At 36.1% G+C, this 25,489-nt stretch overlaps 1 protein-coding gene across 1 annotated transcript; it reads left to right on the top strand.

Annotated features, from left to right (window-relative positions):
• The first annotated feature begins 88 nt into the window (after nucleotides 1-88).
• LOC140227646 (carboxypeptidase B-like) lies at nucleotides 89-23,855 on the top strand. The gene is made up of 11 exons (XM_072308064.1): nucleotides 89-92; nucleotides 987-1,170; nucleotides 5,769-5,850; nucleotides 11,728-11,973; nucleotides 13,351-13,455; nucleotides 17,721-17,825; nucleotides 18,487-18,600; nucleotides 19,489-19,588; nucleotides 20,307-20,524; nucleotides 22,477-22,561; nucleotides 23,629-23,855. Exons 1-11 carry the CDS (start codon nucleotides 89-91, stop codon nucleotides 23,853-23,855), a joined length of 1,470 nt encoding a protein of 489 aa, XP_072164165.1.
• The last annotated feature ends 1,634 nt before the right edge of the window (nucleotides 23,856-25,489 follow it).

Raw genomic sequence — 25,489 nt, forward strand, 5'->3', positions numbered from 1 at the left:
AGGGAGAGGAAAAGGGAGAAAAAAGGAAAAACGATAGCTGAGCGGAATGAGAAGAAAGATCTTTACAGTGTGTGCAATTATATCAGCAATGGGTAAGAGACCTATCCGCGACCATAAATACATCACAGCCACGTATATCATACGCAAGTTACAATATCATACACCGTTTCAACAGTTTCAAAATATTACACTAGTTCCAAATGACGTAAAATGATACATATTCACCTTGCCGCAGGCTTATGACTATTTCATACCAACATACTCCTTCATACCACTAATAATGGGTTATTTTCCGTGAACATTGACAATTCTATACATTAATAACTATTTTTCCTATTGTTATTATTGTTGTTTTTGTTACTAACACGGTCACGAAGTCACATTCAACAAACGTCAAATAAATCAATTAACATAGGTTGTTAATCGACTTTTCGCCAGAAAAATCTATGAAGGCGATTATTATCAATACGTGAAAAGGTCACGAATGATATTTCAGAAAAATAATTCTAGCCCTCAGTGACAATATACTGAGTTTTGAGTACTAAATGTTTTAGAATAGTATTGCTGCGTATGATAATTGACTACAAAGCAGATAATATCAGAATCATTTTTTGATAAATAGTTTTAGATTACTTAATTATTTATCCATTACATATTCGATTATGTCTATAAATTATTTCGGCAGTTATGTGTGATATGTATCAATGTTGATTTAAACGCAAAAGTGTAGTGTTAAATTACCATTGTGTATTCCAACTTTCATGTATATTATGTTGTTGTTATAAAGAAGAGAAAACCGATATTATTGTTTGATATCAAAACTAAGCATTCTTTGCATTGACGTTCATGAGTATGATTGTGTGTGACAATTAGAAAATGGTTTGTTGGTGTTGTTTCGTTTTGCTTTTTTTTTGTCTTGTTTTGTTCTGTTTTGTTTTGGTCTGTTTTTGGTCTGTTTTTCATCCCCTTCCTCATTTTGTTCGTAGGATCGACATACTTTGTTAGGAGAGACAAATACTGGCGCTACAACCACAACACTGGTGCTCTCGATCGCGGATTCCCGCGAAATTTTCACGCAGACTGGCTGGGCTGCGGCGGCAGACGACGCATGCGACTGATGAGTGGGCCAACTAACTCGACCTCCAACAGTCACAACGGCACGCCCGTAACGTTCTTCCAACCAATCACAATAGTCCTATCGGTTGCAGTGACTATCGCGACTAAACTATTTATTTTGAAAGATGCGCATTATATATGATACTCAAAACAATGTGATGGAACTGAAAGACGATAATCAGATGTGAATCTTGAATTCAGAGTTACGTTTATTATAATACATACTTTATTTGTTTCCGCTGTGAGGAATGCGTCGAAAAACAATGATGTACATATCCTGTCGAACAAAATGTAGTGATATTCTCTCTTTTTGACTGCTAAGTTGTCATTTGTGACAGTACTTCAAGACATATAGTATATCAGAACATTCACGAGGATAACATGCAAGACAAAAACGTAAGAAGGCATGTTACAAAATTCATTAGCAATAACAATTCATAATCTCTGTGTGTTTGGTGCAGACGCACCTTCATGTGCCTTCGGAAATATACCTTACTGCACTGACTAATATATTATGTGCTAGTATTGCTTTATGATATGTACTAAGAGAACAGTTTTGAATTTCTTCTCACAAATGTGTGAAATATATAATAATGCGTACCACAGGCAAATCCACAAAATAGTTCAGACCCGTTCAGTTCAGTTCAGTCCTGTGGTATTATTCAGTTTTACTTTCATGTCCAAACATTATACACGCATAATCACAAACGATGAATTAACTTTACATTCCATGTAACATAAAGGCATATATAGAAATGCATCTTCTTTCATAGAAGACTGGTAACGGGACTGCTAAAGACGAACTTGTCTGTGATGCAGTCCCTTTGCTAACAGTACAATACGTACAATATTATAATACATGCATGAGCATACACTAATATTGAAGAAGACAGTGGAAATATCAGGCGTGAGGAATACAGAATGTAGAAAGTAGGAAACCAACTGAGACTCAGACGGATACCCATTCATGATCTTCATTTATTAGTCATTTTGTATGGCACGTTCAATCGAATAAAACCAATACACATATACAATACTGGATTCAGAGTAATGCCACGTATATGGATGTCGAGAAAATACCCTTGCCACTATAACTATCGGAAATGTGTCTGCATACGGTTACAATGACACTTTTTTGCTGCAATAGTTTTAAGCGGGTTAACGGAATAACTGTTGTCTGGTTATAGTTCGCCGACTTTTTACCCCCGATGCCAGACTGGGTATTCTCGTGACTGTAGTGCAATACAACTTTGTCATAAAGGATAATGATAAACACATCAAAACAAAACAAAGCAAAACAAAATAAAAGGTGTTAACGAAGTTATAATCGTTCCTTACCTCCTTTTAGCTATGTTAGTTAATAAAAAATATTGTTAGGTGTCGGTGGTTAGCTTTGTCTATACTTCGCTATCAGGTAGTTTGCCATTAAATCGTTTTGGTGAACAGATGGCGCGCGACAAGTGTCGGCAATCGCGCGTACTTTTGATAGCTTATCACATTCATTGTGGCTCTGAAGGATCACGTTATCGGGTTGTATACACAGTTCGAATGTTTACCGAACTTTTTACCCCCTCCTTCTACAAAATTGTCACAGCACTCACTTTTCCCATCAATGTATGAAGCATATCATACGAGTCACGGGATATGAACAAAACCAAGAAGTTAGATGAACAGCTTTATTGGTCCATAACCTATTGCAGAGGATTAACTGTATGATATCTGCGAACACCTAGTGTTGCATAGGTCAGAAGAGAACTCGACATCGACAGGATGAAGACGTGCTTGACTATTACTCTCTTGTTGGCTTGCGCTTGCGCAGCGCTGGGTCGGAGCTACGATGGGTACGTATCAAACCAAGAGATATATATTATGGAAATTCATCATGTTTCTATCTCTTCATATCTCTATTTCATTCCCTACTCCCTCATTTTAAGCATGGAAAACGCTTACGAAAGGGTGACGATTTTTTTTTTTTCACTAATTAACTGAGCATTGCTGAGTGCAAGCCTGGGGAGAAATTATCACGCAAAAGATGATTTTCAGTAGACTAGGAAATATCCCAGTGGTCTCCATTATTCCTTCTCAAACACTCTCGTCTCTCAATTGCAAGTCAGTCATACAATTAGACAATATGTTTTCATGATGAAATAATGATCACCATTAGTCGTTAATTCCAATTGTAATTTCAGGTTAGTGGAAATTGACACATTTCACTTCTTTTTTTCTTTTCAGATGTATTCCTTCTTTATTGGAAGAAAAGCAAGAAATAAACTTTTGATATAGATTTAGTAAACTTTGATGGGGTGACTTTTTTTGGGGGGGGGTGGGGTCGTATTGATAAATAATTTAATACTACCTGCCCGTGGTAAATTTCGACAGTTTGCCCCCGACAAAGTGCATTATTTCAAATATGTTTATAAGGTAGTTTGTAAATGTGGTTTTATTTCTCTTCCCATATATGCCAGTACTCACAATATCGATATAATAATAAGGATTAATAATTAACAGTGCTTGCATATATAACACATAGTGCGGATGCCCCTATGCGCTCAAAAATGGAAAGCTTTATCAAAAACATACAATATTCCAATTACATAATGCTACTTATATGATGATTATGTTTGTGATTTTATTATGTTTGTTGCAGAGATTTGCTTGATTCAACCAGATAAAAGAAAAGATAAAGAATTGATGCATTAAATAAAGTGGTACGCACATGATGTGAGTGTTCACGCAGGTTTCATTGGCGATGCGATAGTCTCAACACGCAATTTTACCACATGTTCAAGTTGATTTCCAAAAGTAAAATGAATATCACATTATAGATAAATAACCATTCATAGAGACAACAGCCATCCCAACACTCACACACCTACAGACGCGAAAGACAATTTTGCAGTCATTCGTTCATTCATCCATTTTGTACCTATAACTGAGGCCATCATAATAATAACAACCCATCGACGTAATATCTTTCGCAGTATACCATTTCACAGTACATTTCTGAGATGACGATACACTGTGCTTGTAACTTGATTCCAATCGATTTCTTTGGTAAAACAGCTAGTTGCACATTACACTCGTAAAAGTATATCGCATCGATTTCGAGCTCGTTGTGTATATATATACGAGTTTTTGCGATGTCGTCAATTCCATTCGTATGTGTAGACACTATTAGCCTTGAGTTAGCCATCCCCAACCCCCGCTGTATTTTGGAAATGGTATATGTAACTGTACTCCAGAGTATTGAGCGACGTTATTTTTGAAGTAGTGCGAAGTTCATAATTGTATGTGTGTTGTTGGTTTTTTTTTCAAGATGTGCAACTATTAAACAGCCACTAACAGTTACATGGGCGTGAGAGAAAATGTTTATCATATTCTAGTAGAGAATTGTGTTGATCTAAAAAAGAAAGAAATAAGGTTCGTAATTCCGAATACTCGTTTGTGGGCACCTTTTTACCTATTTTCTGATTTATGATCCTAATTTCATTTTCGGATTTGATGAACGGACCTTCGGAGTCAAGGATATCACCCATACTACAGCAATGAAAGTAGGCCTACAAGCTTTGTCAGTCCCCCCCCCCCCTAAAAAAAAAAAAAAAAATATTCATAATTTACCAGTATGTTGTTTGCATCTAAGGCTATTAAATCTGTTCTTCTCTTTATTATCTTTAAATTCCAGTGCATAATTTCAGTACCTGAAAATATTCGAGTTATGAGCGTTCAAGAACTAGAAGATTGTAATATTTAATGTCTGGTCAAAGTTAGTATACTATTATTATTATTGTTATTATTAATATTATTATTATTATTATTATTATTATTATTATTATTATTATTATTATCATCATCATCATCATCATTTTCATTGCAATAATGATAGTAATAATGATGATAATAATAATTATATTATTATTATTATTATTGTTATTATCTTCATTATCATTATGTTATCATTATTGCTTCAATGTATTCTGATGTGGATTAGGGAGGCTAAAGTATGACTAAAATTACAGGAATACAATTTGTTTTGCCAAGTCATTGCTTCGCATGGAAATGAATTGTTTTTTATTTACATCTAGATAGTAATGACGTCTAAGTCGCAATCATGATCTATATCAATTCAGGAATGCATCTCCATTAGAGAACCATTTTGCTTCATTGTATTGTGTGTGTGTGTGTGTGTGTGTGTGTATGTGTGTGTGTGCTGACTTCATGAATTTGATTATATGAATCGTAATTTGCTCTCTTTTCTTTGTTGAAAGTACATATAATTTTGTTTATTTGTTTGTTTTTAATGTACGGCAAGGATCCCTTTGAAAACCAGCCCAAACTAGCAAAATTACTGAAAAGGCATTCCTTCCACGCCTTCCCGGGAATCTTTCACATGAGTGGAGAATGAATACTAGTAAAAGAATACAGCAATGCATGTTCTGCCGTTTCAGCAACTAAAAAAAAAAAAGAAACAAACAAGAAAAAATCCTCCTCGATCTAATATTTTTAGTTTTCCCTACTGAAACTCATTCTTGGATGATGCTTCACTTTACTTCTCGGAAAGTTAGTTTTCGTATCTGTAACAACTGTGAAATCTTCAGGCTGCTTTCCCAAACTATTCGAACCATTCTTCCATTCTTATAATGTTTCGTCCACAGGTACGAAGTATTGCGTCTGACGCCCTCCCACAACGAACATCGGCAATGGCTACGGGAGCTTGAGCATAACCTGGGTGATATGGTAACGAAAATAACATTCCTTCCAATGATATTTTTTTCTCATGTTAAAATTCGATGCAATATCGTCTCTTATAGATAACGCAATACGCATCAAAATGAAGGCTAAAGGCACTTTAGAATTTCCGTTCTATACATAGGCATTGGGTTTCTTTTGATAAATAAAACAATCTTCCTAAATAACTAAATTCTTTTTCCAAAATTGTCACAGAAACACAAATCAATCTGCTTTCAAATGTATTGGAAATTCTTTTCGGTTTTTTTTAACCCTTGAACAGACACGAGTCTGTGTTTAAAACGACTCGTGACGTAACAAGTGTGGCAAGAGCTTTTTAAGAGACAAAAGAGCGCTCCGAAGTCCCCGGATCAGCTGTCTGTATGATATATGTATGCCTAAAACAGTATTATTGCCAAACGCCTGGGATTAGCCTAACACCAGGGATCTCATCAAATGTCTGATCTGCGGGAGGAAGTTTAATGAAATATTTCTTTGAGATATAAGTTCTAATTCAAAAGAACTGAAGAATATTTGTATAGAACATGTACAACTGAGAGCTATTACAACATTCTCACCATTCGGATATTTAGTTAGTATTACACTGGTACTCGCCCATTGGTCGAGGAATTGGTCTGGGCTCTGTTGGTGAGCTGAGCGCGCGCCGGCACTATCCCTACGGGGGCCTGCACTGTTGCCAGAGCTGAGCTAGTCGAGGCTGAGCCGCTGAGCTGTTGCACCGCTGAACTGGCGATTGATCCGTTATGTAGGCTACATTGGTGGTAAGCTGGAACCACACTTGATGATACATTTTTTTTTTGTTCTAATTTTTGAACGTGTAGAGCTATTTTGGCAAATTTAAATGGATTGTAATTGGTTGAGATGAGGATTCAGTTTTTAAAGGGGCATTCAAAATTTATTTTCAAAATTTCACATCATGTGGTACATAAATCGACAGCTCCATTTATATAGATTTGTGGAATTCATTGAGGACCTCGAGCAGAGAAACCAATATTCGGAAAATTTTATACAAATTACATTGAACAATGTTGATGACATAGGAGCCTCACATAATCTCAGAAATGTAGCGGTGTAATTCCATTACAATATATACCGCTTGCTTAACAAGTTCACCTGTGTAGAATCTATGCATGCCTTCTTCTTTTGTTCTGCTTCCTTGAGCCCCAACTCACGCATCCTTGCGGCGAGGCTGTTATGTCATCATCCTTGTTCATTGCAATTTGTTATAGATTTTGAAAACATTCTTATTCCTCGTCCCAATCACTATACATTCTGAAACTATGTTCCCAGTATAACTAGTCTTTAGTTGTTCAGATGGAATGCAACATAAACGAATGAATATCTGCAATATGCACCGAAAATAGAACTGAACGACATAACAATGTAAGGGGAGGCTCGCGAATCACTGTCATCATGGCCATCATGCCAGGTCTACGAACACAACATCATCAACAACCATTATGCCAGCTAGCTGGAGCTACAGACCATATACCCAAATACAAAAACATCTCGACAAAAATAAATTACACAAAATAGAAGGGTATTTGGACACATCTTATAGCAAATTCAATCTTCTATTTTGATAATCTCCTAGATAAGGTAATCAAGTGTAACTATAAATGTACCTGATTTTCGAGAACTTGTTATTCCATCTCCATTATACCAGCTGGCCTATTTAATAAGTCTGAGTCATGTGAAGTATGGATGACGATATACAGTAACAAGTCGCGCTCTAAATCTCGACTTAGGCGAGATATCCGATAGCGCCCATGTCCCACTTGTGACGTCATTAGTCTGTACTCGGTAAATTTCGTGTTCAAGCCAAGTGTATACGTGTTGAGAAAGGTCTTGGAAACTGCTTCTTATCGCCTTACACATTGGCATTACGAGACTTAAGGGTAGATGATTCAGTTTGTTGTGGTCTGATCAGTGCAATTTGTCCATTGTGTAACATGATTCTTCGCGCAGGTACTTTAAAGCTATACTGAGAAGGAGTGAATCTATGTAATATCAATCCATTATTTATCGGGTGATGTGACTATTATCATTTTTATATCATGTAGGCGATACTTTTGTTTCAAAATAGCACTTTCTATCTATAGACTAGCGACTTATCGTGACCTGCAACACGCACAAACGGGTTTGATAATTCCCTGTAAAGAATATGCAGATGTTACAGTAATTATGATCAACCGGTCCTTTCTCATTGTTTACACGAGCCGTACACCCATGTCAGTCACTGACATAGACAACTCGCTGATATGTAACAGAAGAAAAGAACAAGTCAACAATCAAGTTTCCGTCACTTTCTTGATCTATTTTGCTTAAAATTGTCATAGATATCTATATAGAAAATTATCTTTGTACTTTTTTTTTCAGCGATTTTATTCAATACACCATGTGTGCAGAACCTGCTATGCGCATTGCTTAATGGTACATTGATGAGAGAAGAAACAAAAATAAAATGTGCGCCCTCTATTGTTATAGCCCTCACAGTCAAGTAAATGAAGGGATACAATATTGATTAATCTTTACGTAATCAGCAGGATACACATGGAAAGCAGAGTAATTCATACTCAGGCTAATGGTGTCCTATTCATAGACATCCAAAAGAATATTGAAATGTTGAAACTCCAGCGTGAACAATCTAAGTTGATATCCATCTGCTGCCAATGTCTCTCTTAATGAGTAAAATTTTGAAGTTATGCAGAAATGTATTTGTAAATAATCGGTAGACGCTTCAAATCATACTTTTGCAATTCGTTTATAGTTTGATTCTTCTTAAAAGTGTAAGGTTGCATGGGACAACATACAGTGTTGACAGCTAGAACATTGAATGAAGGAGTTAATTTCAATCTTTAATCTTTCAGTATTTCAATCTGACACTGCTTCGATAGTAGAGTTAGTCCCGTGGATCCGTATAGATTTTGTGCTTATAATTTCAAACACACGTCACCATTATGGTCAGTTACCAAACTCAGTAGCGAACTTATTGATCTGCGACGCGAAGATGCTAAGACGACGCAGCCTCTGCCACTGGAAGCAGCTGTCTCGCGCATAATAGAACATACAATGTATTTATAAAGTAGAACTCCTGTCATGCCTGTTTGGCCTAATTAGCGTCGTCTTAGCGTTTGCGCTAATGAAAAAAAAAATGATGCCGTTTGATACGATACCTCCAGTCAGACCCAACTGAACATAATCATCGGTTATCAGTGACCAACTGCTGTTTCACACGTCGAAAATTGTATTTAAGTTTAACTTTGGGTGTCGTAATCATGGTAATGGGAGTTGGCCCATTATTACTCGATAATGTAGGTTGGAAATTGATGTAACAGGATTTCTTTCTTCCACTTCTTATCTACGAATTATTCCATCCTGTTTAAACATTGCTGAAATGGGAGGCTAACACCAAGTAGCACCTTATCGATATTTTATCGAGATTCTAGGATGTTGTAAGCAAACAAACGGTTAATACGCTAACGAGCAGAAGATGATAAGCAGCCCATCAATTAACTGTGGTTTCGTAGCCTCTTGACTTACAAAAGGAAGACTCGAGTTCAACTCCTGCCAAGTGCATACATCTTTAGACTAGATGATTTTACCTACATTTCCCTCTTGACACAGGTGTAAAATGGGTATCTTGCAATGCTTGGGTATAAACATCAACAGGGTTGAAAGAAAGGTATTATTCAGAGAGGCGAAGGTTCAGGTGTAAATTTCTTCAATTTGTCTCTCTCTACAAATTAAATTTCTTACAATTAACAATTGTTAATTTACAGATCAGCAGTTGCGATCTTTATAGATTTAATTTGTATACATAGAGGGAGACAATTGAAGAAACTTACACCTGAATGAAAGGGTTCTCTGGAAGAGCATGGGCAACAGTGAAGAGGCTACCTTGGATAGGTCATAACATTGGTATCATATCACTTATTATGAATATGAATAGTACTAGAAATTTTATCGGTAGGCTATTGGCCTCAACAGGAAATCTATTTTCTTCATAAGTCAATATCTAAAAGCACATCACAAGGACTTATCTGACATTTTCTAACACATTTGAAAAAAAAAACCACACACACACTTTCACAGTTTACAGAACATTCATTTTTTTTTTCTTGATAGATTGAAATATGGTTTCTTACAATTCAAATCTTCTTCGATTTCACTTTAAATTTCTTCTTCGAATAAATATCGTACATAAATTAAATATAAGGCGATATTCTCGGGTTTCATTTTCGAAGAGAATTTACATGTAAAAGCACAAAAAAAAAACACAAAATATCAAAAGCTTATCTAATTCAATCTCCTATGAGCTTTTAAGCAAATACGTTCTTGCTGTTTTTAGATCAACATCACAATAGGTGTAATTATTGTCAAGTGTGAAAAGAAAAAAAAATTGTTTAAATCATTATGTAAATTATAATCGTCTATCCTGCACTGTTCACACCTTCAAGTTCCAACTTTTATTTTCTTTCACTCATAATAAACTAGGCGTAACGTTTAGATCAAGTTATCTTTATGTATTCTTTACAGCGACAAAGTTTATTTTGATCATTATTATACGTCTAATCAAGTGATGAATCAATTAATTCTATTCAATATATTCAATTTCTGTTCTGTTATTGTCGGGACTACGTGAAGACAAAAGTCTTTTAAGTTGATTAGTTGAAGCATTATGAATAAGTTTAATCTGATTTCTAATTATTGTATGCATCATACAAATTTCTAATATTCTTTTACCATACTTTGAAAGTATGTGTTGCCGTATAGTCACCTGTTAATGTTACAGGAACAGCCTGACATAACAAGGTATAATTAAAGATTTTTGTTGTTGTTGTTGTTGTTGTTGTTGTTGCTTACATTTCCGCGTTTTAAGCTGGGTAACAGTTTGAAGTTGTGGATATAAAAATATCTTTCAAAAGTAACAATCCGGTTTGATTTCACCCATCATAAAATAGGGTGTTTTTATGTGAAGTTTCATTTGTATTGTGCCTTATAATTTCGCATTTTATTGTAATACATTTCATTCTACATCTTAAGCCAAGCCTCTTATTTCAATGTAAAACGTTTGGAATTCTTACATACAATTTTTGTATTCCTACTACCGAAATTCAGATTCAATAAAATGTCTTATATACCAAAAAGACAAAAACAATTAAAATCTATTTTATTCTTTTCCCTTTCGTTGCACCGAGAATAAAAACTAAACCATCTAAATGTTTGTCATCTCAGATTTGTATGTCAATCAGTATTCACCCCTCCAGTTGCCCTCCTTTTTCAAAGTGCTTTGTCAAAGTGGTTCGTTTCACTTTTTCAGTCTATGTTTGCCCGAATGACAGCAAATGATCTGTCCTGTATTCTAGCCGTTGATCTCCTCTCAGTGTTGTAGGTTTGACCGTTTCTGTGACACACGTAAATATATAAAGGGAACTGGTTTTCACACATGAAACTAGTGTCTTCCGTATCTGGTTACAGCTACACTTTGCTTGGAGACATGGTATTGGTTTTGATTCTCGATGCACTTCATCATTCAACAATCAACGACCAAATATATCCCCAACCAAAAATTGGAATGACAATTATGCTATGAATTTATGAACGTTATTTTCATTAGAGTGGGTGATTGAACATCTATGCAACGTAAAATACGACATTATTGGAAGGGAAAGAGAGCTGTATTTCTTTTTTTTCTTCTTCATCACAGTCATCACTTTATGTACTTGGGACAGTAAAAGTAATTGGCCTATAGAACAATTGTATCTTTAACTTGTTGGGATAATGGACTGATTAAAGGTACCCATGGGGTTGGTAAACTGACTCTGTCACTCCTAACTGCAAATGTGTCCCCCTTGTATACAGCTCGACTTCTGGTCAGACGTGAAACAGATAGACGGCTCGACGGTGGACATCATGGTTCCACCGGCCATCCAGGCGGACATCCGCGACACTCTTGCCGCCAAGGGATTGGAATTCACGGTAATGACGGGCGATGTCGGGGCTGCTCTAGCCTCTCAGGAACGACAACGAGTCCAACGACGGGCCTCCCAACCTTCCACGCAAGCCCTGAGCGATTTTGACTACACCGTATATCACACCTACGATGAGGTATGATATGGATGGCACGGTGGTGATGACAAGTTGGTGATTGACAAATTGGCATGATCAATAACTCTTTTTGCGATTAAGAGAAAATGATATCCAGTTCTAATACACACACCTAAATACACCACACACACACACGCACACACACACATAATAAAGAGGGAATAGAAAATTAAATGATGCTCAACTACATGTTTTTACCTATATTCATCACAAACAGTGACAATGTGTTTGGTATCGATTGCATGACAGTTTGGATATATCATTTGGGCGGTTCTCATATGTGATACATAATGTTTATGCAAATATCCATGTCTGTTCATGCGTCTTTAACTAATACTATTATTTACTTAATTGGCTACTGTATGTATATGTCACTCTATAGGTTTCATCCATATCTTTTGTACATTGATAACTGACGGACTTACGTAAACTAGTTCAAATTTTGTGTGCAATGAACCCCTCCCCTCCTATCGTTTCAAAATGTTAGGTTCTCCCTGTTTCATAACTTCAACGTCAAAAAATGGGAGATTCGAAATTTGCTGTCTTTAATGATGATATACCCTTGCGTTTTGATTTTACCTACTGTTTTTAATTGCTTAATTTCCTGCACGCTCTAGGCTATGTAAATGAAGTATGAGAACTTGATCAGAAATAACATAATTATGGGAACATAATTAAAAATAAGATAAAATCTGAATTAAAAAAAACTCAATTTTTAGCGACTTGATAAGGTTTACGTGGTGACAATTATGTATATGTATGTATATATATCTATATATATATATATATAATTTCACTTTGATTATTTTGTATATGTATATGAAATTATTTCTTATCCCTCCATCAGAGACCTTTGCTTTCGAAGCAAATTTCTGTAACTGTATCGTATGTCAAAAAAAAATTAACGGGACCCTCCGCAACGATAACTTTAAAAATAGTGAATCAATCCAAATATCATTTCAGGGTATGAAATTATAATTTATTACCCACATCTTACAGAAAATTCCATCCAATTTGCTTCAGTGGTAAAAGAGAAATGAGGAGTTTTGTAGAGCATGTCAGAAATCCCTTCTCTCTAAGTTCTTTCCATTGTGTTCACACAATATGCAGATCCAAAAGCATCCAAGTGCTAAACTTGGAAGAATCAGGCAGATGACATGCTTTACAACGATTTACATTTCTTTGTGATGGGGTTTTCTACGAAATATAGCTAAGATGTTCTATTTCAAGACCCTGAAGTGGCATTTAGACAGTTTAAACATATTGGAAGTTATCAATGCGAAAATCCAATTGTAATCTTTTGGGGGACATACTGCATGTATAACTGTATGTACAACAGCGTAGAAGGTTTAAATGAAATATCAACTTAAATTTCAGATCCAGCAATGGGTTAACGACGTGGTGGCTGAGTATCCTAGTCTGGTTACAAGATTCGAACTGCCGAGTAAATCGTATGAGGGCCGAGTAATTTCCGGATTAAAGGTGAGATCTAGGCACTGAAGCAGACTAAACAAAAATGATAAAAACATATTCCTTTCCTTCTTTTCCCGTCTGTGTCCATCTGCTCATCTCAAGTTCTTTTTATTCCCTTCCCTTTTGAAAACTATGTTAGATTGTGTCCATCCCAAATGCCCGAGAAATAGGAGATGATTATTTGCTTTATATCCCACATCGATTAACAAACTTGAGATTTGATAAAAACGTATTCCATCAACCACACAGATTTTTGGTTTATAATCGTGCTGAATATTACAACACAAGCGGTACTTTCGCGGTCCGCGGCAATGGAATGTACATCAAGTCACAGTGTGAAACAGAACATTACTATGTGAACATTCTGTGAAACACCACACCATATTTTCACACTATAGGTTTTCCCGCCCAATTTCATCATCAGATTTGCATTCGAATTATAGTTTGAAAAGATTTTATTTTCTGCATTTCATATTTTCTTTCAGAATAACAAAAATAACAAAGGCAGGTTCAATTACACAAATACAATTCTGAAAATTATTGACATATTACATTGTAAGTCATATTTTGTATGTAAAGACAAATGAAACGTTAAATAACATACAAAATGTTTATATGGCCAATAATGACTTAATTCACAGTACAATATATAATATATACATATGATGCAGAGGGCCGCCGTTATAAGCCGTGCTTGAACAGACGGACAGCCGGAGTTAAATTACCATTTTTTATTGTAGTACTTGAACACTAATACAGATGGGCCATGTTAAAGTGCGCGTAAATCCAGTTTTATACAATTACTTGGTAAACAGGAGTGGTGCCTGTGAGTGCGTGTGCAGGTGATGAAGCGCGAAAGTGTTGATGGTCAGCACTTCTAAGAAAATGATTGGATATGTTATAATATGGGCGAAGGGTCAAGCAGCAAAGTAAAAGAAAAGGAAAAGGAGGTGGACCAAATATTGCCTTGTTGTTGAGTATAAGAGGTACATGTTTAATGATTACTGTACCGTATGATATTGTGCCAAGAAATATTTCTTTGTATTTGCCTTAAAGGAATAGAGAGAAGTGCACTGTTTTATGTGGAGAGGGAGTGAATTCCAAATATCAGGCCCGTTATGCCGAATTGATTTTTGAGCTAATAGGAGTTTAGGGTTATTCAAATGGAAATCATTACGATGGCGCGTGGGGTAAGCATGGACATCCCTGTTAAGGGAAAATGCGTTGTGGAAGAGTGGGAGTAGATTTTGCGTGTATTTGAACATAAATATTGCTGTTTGAAATTTGTGTATATCGTCAACTTTAAGAACTTTTAGTCTAAGGAATAATGGATCAGTATGTTCTAGATAATGTGAGTTGGTACATATTCTTATTGCCTTTTTCTGTAAAAGAAAAATAACATTTACTTTGGTTTTATTACAGTTTCCCCAGACAACATTACAATAATTAATGTACGGTAAGATTAATGCATTGTATAACATAATGAGTACTTTTTCCGTTACAAAATATCTTAATCTCCGAAGTATTCCAATGGCTTTGGATATTAATGTGGTTATATTGTCAATGTGGTTATTCCAATTTAAGTTGGAGTCAAGGGTTACCCCTAAGAACTTGGTTGATTTTTTTCCAATAATGGGCATACCATCAATAATAATGTTATTAGGCATTATCGGTTGCAAATGTGAAGTATTGAAGTTTATAAAACACGTTTTATCTATATTTAGTGATAATTTATTGCATTTAAACCATGTAGAAATTTTTGCAAGCTCAGAATTAAGTATATCAACTAGTGTGTTTAAACAGTTGTGAGAGTAGAAGACACTGGTATCGTCCGCGAATAATACATAGGTGAGAAGGGTTGAGGAATTTATGATATCGTTGATATATATAAGAAAAAGTAGAGGTCCTAAAATGGATCCCTGTGGTACACCGCAAGTAATATATGACTTAAGCGAGGTACTTGAATGAAATGCTACGTATTGCTGACGTTGGGATAAATAATCTCGGAACCAGGAAAGAACTATTCCTCTTATGCCATAATTATGTAGCTTTTTTAATAAAATTCCATGGTCTATTGTATCAAAGGCCTTGCTCAGGTCCATAAAAGCTCCTATCACGTGCTGTTTGTTCGCAATAGAATCGATAATTTTGTCACAAGTTTGAATGATTGCAAAATCTGTAGAAAAACCTTTGCGAAAGCCAAATTGGTTAGGATTTAAAATGTGGTTATCAACCAGAAACTTATACAAACGTTCATGTGCAATCTTTTCAAGGATTTTGGAAATGACGGGCAATAATGAAATTGGACGATAATTCTTTATTTGGGACGCATCATCTTTTTTGTGAATAGGGATTACTTTCGCAATCTTTAAAGAATTTGGGAAGATCCCAGTAGATAATGATAAGTTACAAATATGTACTATGGGGGTTACTAAAAAATGTATTATTTGTTTTAGTAAATGCATACTTAATCCATCGTGGCCACAAGATCTACTCGACTTAAAAGATCGAACAATATTCAGTATTTCATTTTCATTCGTGGGAGTAAAAAATAAAGAATTATTATTACTTTCTGGAAGGTAATCTGTAAAATTTCCAGCGTTTGGAAGTATTGTTGAGGCGAGATTGGGGCCTATGTTGGTAAAGAACTTATTAAAACAATTTGCAATGATTTCAGGGTCGTTAATATCTTGGTCATTTTCGGAAATAACGGTCGGGAGTTCTTTCTTTTTATTCTTAATAAGGTCATTGATAGTTCGCCACAGTTTGGATTTACTGTCCTTATTTGATTCTAGTATGTCTGAATTAATGACAAGGCGTTCAAATTCAAGAGATTTTTGTCACTGCTCTGCTTTCACGGTTCATTTCAATTCTTTGAGTATTCAATTTCGTTTCATGCCATTCCTCTTCGATTTTATTTCATTCATTTAGAGAGAAATTCATTCAATTTAACGACTCAAAGTTGGCATTCAATTTCGCGCCAGCCGGATAGACGTTCAAATTCGCACCAAATACCAGTTTCAATTTCACTTACAGGCACACAACTTAGACCTTTGAACGTTCGAATTCAATCAGTATAACCAAGTCCTGTAATTCTATGCAATTCTTACGAATATTTTTTACGTTGATGAATGGCAAATTCATCAACATTCAGTGTTGTCATGCAATTTCAACATCTCTTGTTCATATATTTTTTATTCGGCTAGTTTCACTTTATTTCCCCATCAAAATGGATATGACATTATTCTACAGAATGGTTAAACTCCAACTTTGCTAACATAATGAGAGATCACATGAGAACATTGATATGTCAAGTGTGATTATAGTCGTATTACAGACTTTGTTTTCAGTCACGTTTGAGGTTTGAAGTGTGTGTGAGATACATTGCATTTGGGATATTCTTTCTTTTACATAATTATTCATAATTTCGATAATTCAGTCTCTCAGTCTCTTCAGCCGTCGATATGTTGACGCGCCAGGCACCTTGACATGCACGTCTGAAAGTGGTTGTACCATTATTCAAACAGATGGAGAATACACAAATAACATGAGCAGCAACGAAAAACACTGCCCAGATGCTGTAAATGTTTGCCTATTCGTTAATTTGAATTCCTTAATGTTCATCGCAGCTGTGCTTGTGTGAATTTGAATGCGCTTCACGTATATTTTTGATTTGAACGCCCTGTTTACACGTTTATGTGACAAAATCAGGAATTCGAATGCTCATGAAATTAAATTGTATAAACTACTTAGCTTTTTGAATGTTGATCTCGGTGATCATTCAATTTCGCTCGAAAATGAATGCTGGCGTCATTAAATCGAATGCAAATCTGATGAAATTGGGCGGGAAAACCTATATTAAATTCGAGAGTTCTCATATCGCCGACTATGTAAACACATTTTAAACACTCTGTGGGACCATGTGTTCTTTTCATCAGGATTATTCCTTAACCCTACCACAACCGTCCTCATGCAAATCAAATGAAACATCATAATCTGCCAATCCTGTGCATATATATCATATTATATATATATTTCATATATACAGGGACCTATACATTACAAACTTTGCTTTTTAGTAGGTCCCCACATTTCATGTTTGTTAAATTGTCTTCTCTTGTATTTTTTGTAATTTACGACGCTATGTTCAATCTTATGTTCAATCGATCGTATCATGTTTGATGTTTTGAAATGTGGAACAATAAAATCAAATCAATTATGGATTCACTAAATGACGACATTTGGTCTCCACGTGACTCTTTCTCTCTCTTCAGATCTCGTCAGGGGGCGGTGGCAGTAAGCCGGCTGTGTACTTCGAGGGTGGCATCCATGCCAGGGAGTGGATATCTCCTGCAACTGTCATGTACATGACAGCCAATGTGAGTAAATTATTTAAAGAAAAGAAAAGAAAAACATTTCAACATCAGGTGATGAAATGGAGATTATGCTAGAAAAAATAAATCTGAATTCAGAAGTGTGTGTATCATCGTCATAACTTGAAGGATATTATTCCTATCTGCGGTAGGAGAGGTATTAGCACTATATCATTAATAGACGTACCAGATTAAGATGCACTGCATATTATGATATACTATACACTGTACAATGTGATGATGTATTTTATAGGAGTGTCAGTTTCCACATTTTGTATCAGACAAGAAAATCCAATGAATTTCATTTACCTTTACTCAATTGTCCAATAATAAATTATATTAATTCCTGGTCAGTTTTCCTCTGTTTACGTTTGTATGTTATTGTAATACATTGTATTTTTTCTCCTTTAACTTGTATCAACAAAAACGTGTTATTGGAAATATAATCTCATTTGAACTGAATTTGAACTGTATATGAATAATGTGGTGTGTTAACCAAGAGAAGCCTCGTCTTTTTCAGAGTGTGTTCCTATCAGTTACCTCCAAACACTATATAGCACGAGTTAGGTCACCGAGGTCAAGATGAACACATTGCATAAAACACCTCGTCCAAGATGTCAGGCTGATCATCTACGTTTCCCTTGCTTACTTGTATACTTGCATATAGCTGCTTAGCGACTACATTAGCGGTGTTCCAGACGTCCAGGACCTCATCAACAAGTTAGACTGGTACATCGTCCCATCTCTGAACGTCGACGGATATGTATACACGTGGACAGATGTAAGTGATGTCTCCCCTCTCCCTCTTTCTCTATTCCTATCTATTCCACATGTATGTTTGCATGTTTGAATGATTATAATATATATCAAGGTTCGATATTAGCGGTGCATGGCCCGGGGCCAGCAGAAACAGAGGTCGGGCCATCACTTTTTAAGAAAAGATATGGTCTGATGGTCACCGAAAGAAAAGCTTAGTGTCGACCCTTGTATATATATATATATATATATATATATATATATATATATATATATATATATAATTTTCCTGGATTTTAGAGATGCTGGGCAATTTCAATTGGTCTATGATTAGTTAGAACAAAAGGGGCCTCTTTAAAAAAAAAAAATAGAATTACCGTTGCTATTTTTGAGAGTTGAAACCAAAGAGCATAAGAGCGCGTGTACTCTTTGTTTGAAACTAGTCTCTCAATAGATAGATGAGTTAAAAATTATACAATAATGATGTAAATATTGGTTCAATTCTTCTTCTTTTTTCAATAAACATACTAATTTCATCATGGTGTCTAGATCTGATTGGCTTTAGGCTTTCAGATTCTCCAGGAGTTGTCCTTGTCATTTTTCCCCTGTTACTAATAGTATATCATTCATGATTTTTCTTATACAATAACCTCATTTTTGTTGTTGACAAAGCTAGCAGAATTGTGCGTTTGCGATAAGATTGTGAGATATAGGCATTCAATAAATTTCTGTAATTCTTGTAATTTCGACCAGTTTTAGAAGACTGAGTGGAAGAACCTAGTATTGTGTACACAGTTTGTCATAATATCTACAGCGATTATACCATTTGTATAATGCCATGCAGATTTCTGAGTGACCATTGTGGCACCTTAACTCATTTTTATTTGTGAACGACATACCTTGCGCTATGCAGGACCGCCTCTGGCGTAAAACTCGCTCCAGCAATGTACAAGACACTGGCTCAGGGTGCACGGGCACTGATCCCAACAGGAACTGGCCATACGAGTGGGGAGGTATCGCTCATTTAGCAACGTTATGACAACTGATTTGTTCCCAATGCCCTTTCATAAACTCAGTTATGCCGATGATACCGGCATTTGATTACTGGATCGTATTGTAGTTGATTTTTTATTCATTTTTTTAAGCAGGTACGTCCCTCATAGTTATGTAAGTTAAATTAAATTTTGACTTTTACCCCATGGTCTCGATCCATGTCAAGCAGCTGCTTATTATCGCAGTCTCCTACATTTCTTTTCTTATAATTATCATAAATACATAATTCCCAAATTCATTAATTCAAATTCCCCTTCTTCTCTATTTTTCTTCTACATTTTGGTTATCGTAATGACGTAATTTATTTTGAATGATTATTCAATCACTATCTAGCTATCTAGTTAACAGTTGTTCTTTTGTGAATCACCCTCTGAATTATTTTGTAATATAGTATGCTAAGACTTATTCATGATTTAATGTTATGCTCAGAATACATGTCTGTGTCTTTGTTACGTGCGATTTGAAATAGCAGAAACCAAACCAACCAAACAAACGAGGCAACGAAAATCAAATTGTTAATGCTGCACAGTCACCCCCAGTATTAATATTTTCCTGTGCTTTTTTTCTGAATTCTTCGTATCATATCACCCTTCAAACGAGAATGTTTTAATCGATGCGTTGAGACTTACGCTTATCATGACGCTGATCATTCACTTATGTTGTTTACCCAATTTCCAGGAGAGGGCACGAGTGCTTTCCCTTGCTCCAACGTTTACCGCGGCAACGAGCCTCTCTCCGAGCAGGAGGTTGAAGCCGTAGTCGATTTCCTGAGGGAGATAAAAGCTGGCGGACAGGACTTCATCTGGTTCATCGACTGGCACAGCTACTCACAGCTCATCATCTCGCCGTGGTCCTTCTCAGCCGAAGTAGACGATCCAGAGGACATGACTGATCAGGTACCGGCGTTGTGTGGCCCTTGATCTGTGGCCACCCTGGATCTTTGTTGCAGTCACTCCATGACATCACCGTTCATACCTGTACACTCTTGTCACGCCGATAGTTCTGGTTTTACACCAAGCCACTTTATTCCAACACAAGCTCACTATTCGCGTATACATTGATGTGGAACTGGAATGAGGAGAGCAATCGAGGACAACCTCTTACCCTTGTGCCTTTGATGATTCTCCTCCTATCCAAAATTACATGTTTTATTTATATTCTTTGCTTTGTTAAAAGTTAGGTTCTAGTTTTGGGGGATTCGGGTCGTTGATTTGTTCTAGATCTTAAAAGAGAGGCAAAGTGAGAGGGGGCGGTGATCTTTTATGGTCAATTTTGATAACGGCGGAATGGATGTGATATGGCTTTGGGAAAATGAAAGAGTTGTGAGTTTTACCAGTGCCTTGGCCATCTTTGAAAGGTAGATACAGCTTGTGACTGGAGAGGGAAGAAGTTGATGTCGGGCTTTTTCGGGAAAGAGAATGTCTGTATTCTTCTACGACGGAAGGAATCATAATACAATGTACTGTCTTTCGAAAGGTTCCACATGACAATAGCATATAACGTATGCAATCCTGATAACAAATCGATTTCTCTTTCCCTTCCTTTTCTGTTTGTCTGTCTGTCTGTTTGTATGTCCCCCTCCTCCCCTTCCCCTCTCTCAATTTCTTTCTATACTTCTGCTTGTGTTTTGCTATCTTGTTTCATTTGTTTCTCTTTGTTAGTCTTTGTCGTCTATCAGTTCGCTGCATGATATATGTATATATATATGTATATGTTCATCTTTGCCTCTATCTATCTATCTATGTGACTCTCTCTCTCTCTCTCTCTTTATCTATTTTCCCCTTCTTATTTTGTCTTAAGTATGTTTTGTATTTCTGTCTCATTCTGTGTCTGCAAACTACGTGTGGATCGATGTCGATTCCAATAACCAGGGAGGTGGGTGGTAATAACTATTTTGAATCTCGTTTTTTTTTTTCCCCGTCTTTTTCTTCTTTTCGTTCTGTTGATACCACATGCAAGTTCAGGGGCCCGTTTCATTAAACTTGTCTTCAGTGACAACTGCCACATTTCTATGATAAATTTGCTCTCAGCCAATCAGATGCAAGGATTTCAGTAGCTTGTCACATCTATGACAACTTGTCACTGATGACAAGTTTTATGAAACGGGCCCCAGGTCATTCAAGTCAAATTAATTCTGCATTTCGTTTTCAATACAATATATAACAGGATGTAACAAAATGTCATGAATCGTATGATTTGTTCCTACGCACCGGCACACATTATGGAGTACACTAGTACAAAGGTAAACCAATGAAGAGGAAAATGTAACACAATGTCAAATTGAAGGTACACTTTATACGAGAGGAACACTTCGAATTAAATTTCAAGTTCTTTCCTCTATGTCTGCATCATATTCATTCAGTCAGTAGAAATGTGAATGTCATTTCTATTGATGAAATGAGCTTTAGAATCTTTGCAATCTGATTGTTCAATCATCATTCATTTTTTTTTTTCATTTTTTTTTTTTTTTTTAGTGATCCATACCGAGCCATCTCGTTCGGTAAAATCCGAACGCATGGCTCAGGCCTCGTATAGTAACAGGACGCATGATGGGGGAAAGGTTGAATTTCATGAGTTTACGGGCCCATTTTATAAAACGAATAATGCACAGGCCTATTTCGTAAATCGGTAAGAATTGGTGGAAACAGTTTAAAACCCACTCGCTGCGCGCGTGGGTTTAAACAGTTCCAAAGTTAAACTCCTGCTTACAATTCTCACCGATCCACTCTGTCCTGTACATCAACCATATATTAACCCAAGATTCTCTCTCCTCACACCCTTCTCTCCCGCTCTCTCTTCCCTCTTTTCTCTCTCTCTCTCTCTCTCTTTCTTTAATGTGTGTCATCAGCTGAATGCGGGGGATGCAATGGTCAACGCAATCTTAGCCACACATGGCAAAACTTACACAGCGGGACCAACAGCTAAACTATTATGTGAGTGCCCTCATAACCTTTTCTCTTACAATCTATACTTGTATATTACGAACATTTACTTGTCCTCTCATTTGATGTGTCTTTAAAAAATCAAGTGGAAGTACAGAAAGGAATGGTATCGTTGGATTTTTTTTTGCTACGTAAGATCCTATACACTTGTTATTATAACAAGACCGACTTGAACGACACATTCAATTCAATTCAATTCAAAGGTTTTATTTTCACTTCTTTCAACAGAATGTAAAAAAGTATAAATTCGACATGCGTTTGAAGGAGTGATACATAAATAGCATTCAATAAGATATGAAAATTATTTTGTTTAGGCTGAGGAACGTTGGAGAGGGATCATTTTGGCCCTACAATTTAACTACAAGTTCTGTCCTTCAAAATTACTAGTGCGTACTTGTTCATAATCGTAACTTTTTTTCTCACACAGAAATTAACTTATAATATTCTATTCTTGCAATAGCTCATGTGAATTCACACCACTGCAGCGTGTATGTCACTGAGGTGATTTCATACACAAATCATTATCATTATTGTCACAATCAGTTTAATTATCACCTTCCTCGTTGTTATCATTATCGTTGCTGTTGTTTTTACTTCTACTACTATACTAGTGTAGTAATATAGAAGCGGAAGTAGTAGAATTAGTAGTAGTAGTAGTAGTAGTAGTAGTAGTAGTAGTAGCAGTAGTAGTAATACACGTGTACTACTACTGCTTTTTTACTAATACTACTACTGCTGCTGCTGCTTCTATACTACATAGGTGTCCTACTACTACTACTACTATTCACTGCTACTACTACTACTAGTAGTAGTAGTAGTAGTAGTAGTAGTAGTAGTGCTGCGTCTATACCAATATTTCTACAACAACAACTGCTACTACTATACTACTTCTTCTTTTTCTTCTTCTTCTACTTCCACCATATACTATAATTATGTACTTCACTATACAACCGTGTTGTGTACTTAAAGTAGCAGTAGAAGTACAGTTTTAGTGAGTAGTAGGTCTGCTACAATATATCTCTTTCATTTTCTATTTCATTCTCTCTTTTACACATCAGACGCCGCAGCAGGCGCCAGCAATGACTGGGGCTACGTACCATACGTTGATGGTAACGATAAGACGTTGGGCGGTCTCGGTGCCAAGTATTCTTACGTAGTTGAGCTCCGAGATACCGGGGACTATGGTTTCTTGCTTCCAGAGGACCAAATCCTCCCAACGGCCGAAGAGAACTACGCAGGCATGATTGCAATGGCGCACTTCATCATCGCTAATGAGGCGATATAACATCTGAATCCATCTCGTCTACCACTACTACTAGCGTGTTTTTAATTAAGAATCAGTAATTCAAGGTTGTGATATGCAGGGTGTCGATTTTATACTGTGATGCAATAAGCACCGCAGCATAAGATGACAATAAACAATATCCCACCCTCTTGTAAAATTTACACCTGTAAAATTTGTAAAATATCCAAACATCCGCAGCTGGCTCCCTTCCCACTATCCCTATGTCAGGAAAGCCTAAATCAAGAGCAAACATGTCCAGCAGTGTCATTATGAACACCCTCTAGGAAATGTGCGAAATGTTTATTAAAAAAAGAAATGAACCACACTGCGCTGCGTGAGGGAACGAGCGAAAACGATGTCATTTTCAAATCGCTTCGGCCCCTTACATAACCCTATAAAAGCCCACTAATGAGACCTGATGTTCTGCTTTCAGTATCCAACAAATTCGGGTATACCAGGTTTATTTCCCCTTCTTCTCCTTCTTTTCCTTCATCTAATTCCTTTCTCTCTTTTTTTCCTCCTGCTCCAACTCCTCTACTTATTCTTTGCATCACATCGGTCTCCCTCCGTTGTGAATAGTATTAACTTCTGTAATGACACTTTTGGCAGTGATTAGAAGAATATAAAGATACTGTGAGCTCTGCATCAAGAACGCCAATACATGCATGCACGCGTCTGGTTTATATTGAATAATATTATATTGATGGACCGCAATATGGGCCCTCAAACTAGTCTTTATCCAATTACCTGAATTAACTATGATGACACACAGTACGTCAAAGACTTGTAGAGGGCCGTTCAAAGGATCCATTTCTGAGCCTGATGAGTTCCATGTGATGGCTAAGAAATTAGATAATAAAACAAAAATACAGCTGAGGCCAACATGATGGTATGCTGATGCGCATCGTCGTATATCTTATTCCTTTGATAAAATTTAAACAGAATGATGATAGATCGTCAACTGACCTTTGCCCCCATGTTTATTTCAGAATAACGTTACACAGGTACAGAATATACATGGGAAATGATGATAGGAGCTTAAAATTAATAAAGACAAAGAACTCAAAATATTACGCAACGTTGTCTATCATGTCTATGCCCTCTTACTCCATTTTAGTGGTCAATTCATGTAACAGTTGTGTGCTCACGTGTTTCTGTGTGGCTGTAGCGACGTAGGATAACATATATATATATATATATATATATATATATATATATATATATATACATACATATAATGTGCGTGCGTGTGTGTTTGTGTGGGAGTGTATAGATAATACAGAAAAACGAGAATTAAATGTATACGGAAAAACGGTAAGGTGATATTCCTTTCAATACTCGGGGAAATTAACGATTTATATTTGTTTGTGTAGCGGGTTTTTCTACATCTATTTCCAAATAGATTTGAACAACAGTAAAATGAAATGTAAATGACACAGTAATCAAATGATGAACGACCAAATAATACTATGTACATACAAAACCTCTTTTGATAAACAGATAAATACAAATTTGATTACTCAGAAGGGGGAACAATATTTCATAAGCAAGAAATTACTTGAAGCAACAGCAGTCAAACTATACACACGTATATGATGTGGATGATTCAGTAAATGATGTCATGAAAAAACATA

Source organism: Diadema setosum, chromosome 4 (genome assembly GCF_964275005.1).
Source record: "Diadema setosum chromosome 4, eeDiaSeto1, whole genome shotgun sequence".
In the NCBI taxonomy this organism is placed as follows: Eukaryota; Metazoa; Echinodermata; class Echinoidea; order Diadematoida; family Diadematidae; genus Diadema; species Diadema setosum.

Coding starts and splice junctions, on each gene's coding strand:
- LOC140227646 (XM_072308064.1), top strand. Junction 13,456..17,720: donor GAGTAATTTCCGGATTAAAG/GTGAGATCTAGG, acceptor CTCTCTCTTCAG/ATCTCGTCAGGGGGCGGTGG. Junction 20,525..22,476: donor CAGAGGACATGACTGATCAG/GTACCGGCGTTG, acceptor GTGTGTCATCAG/CTGAATGCGGGGGATGCAAT.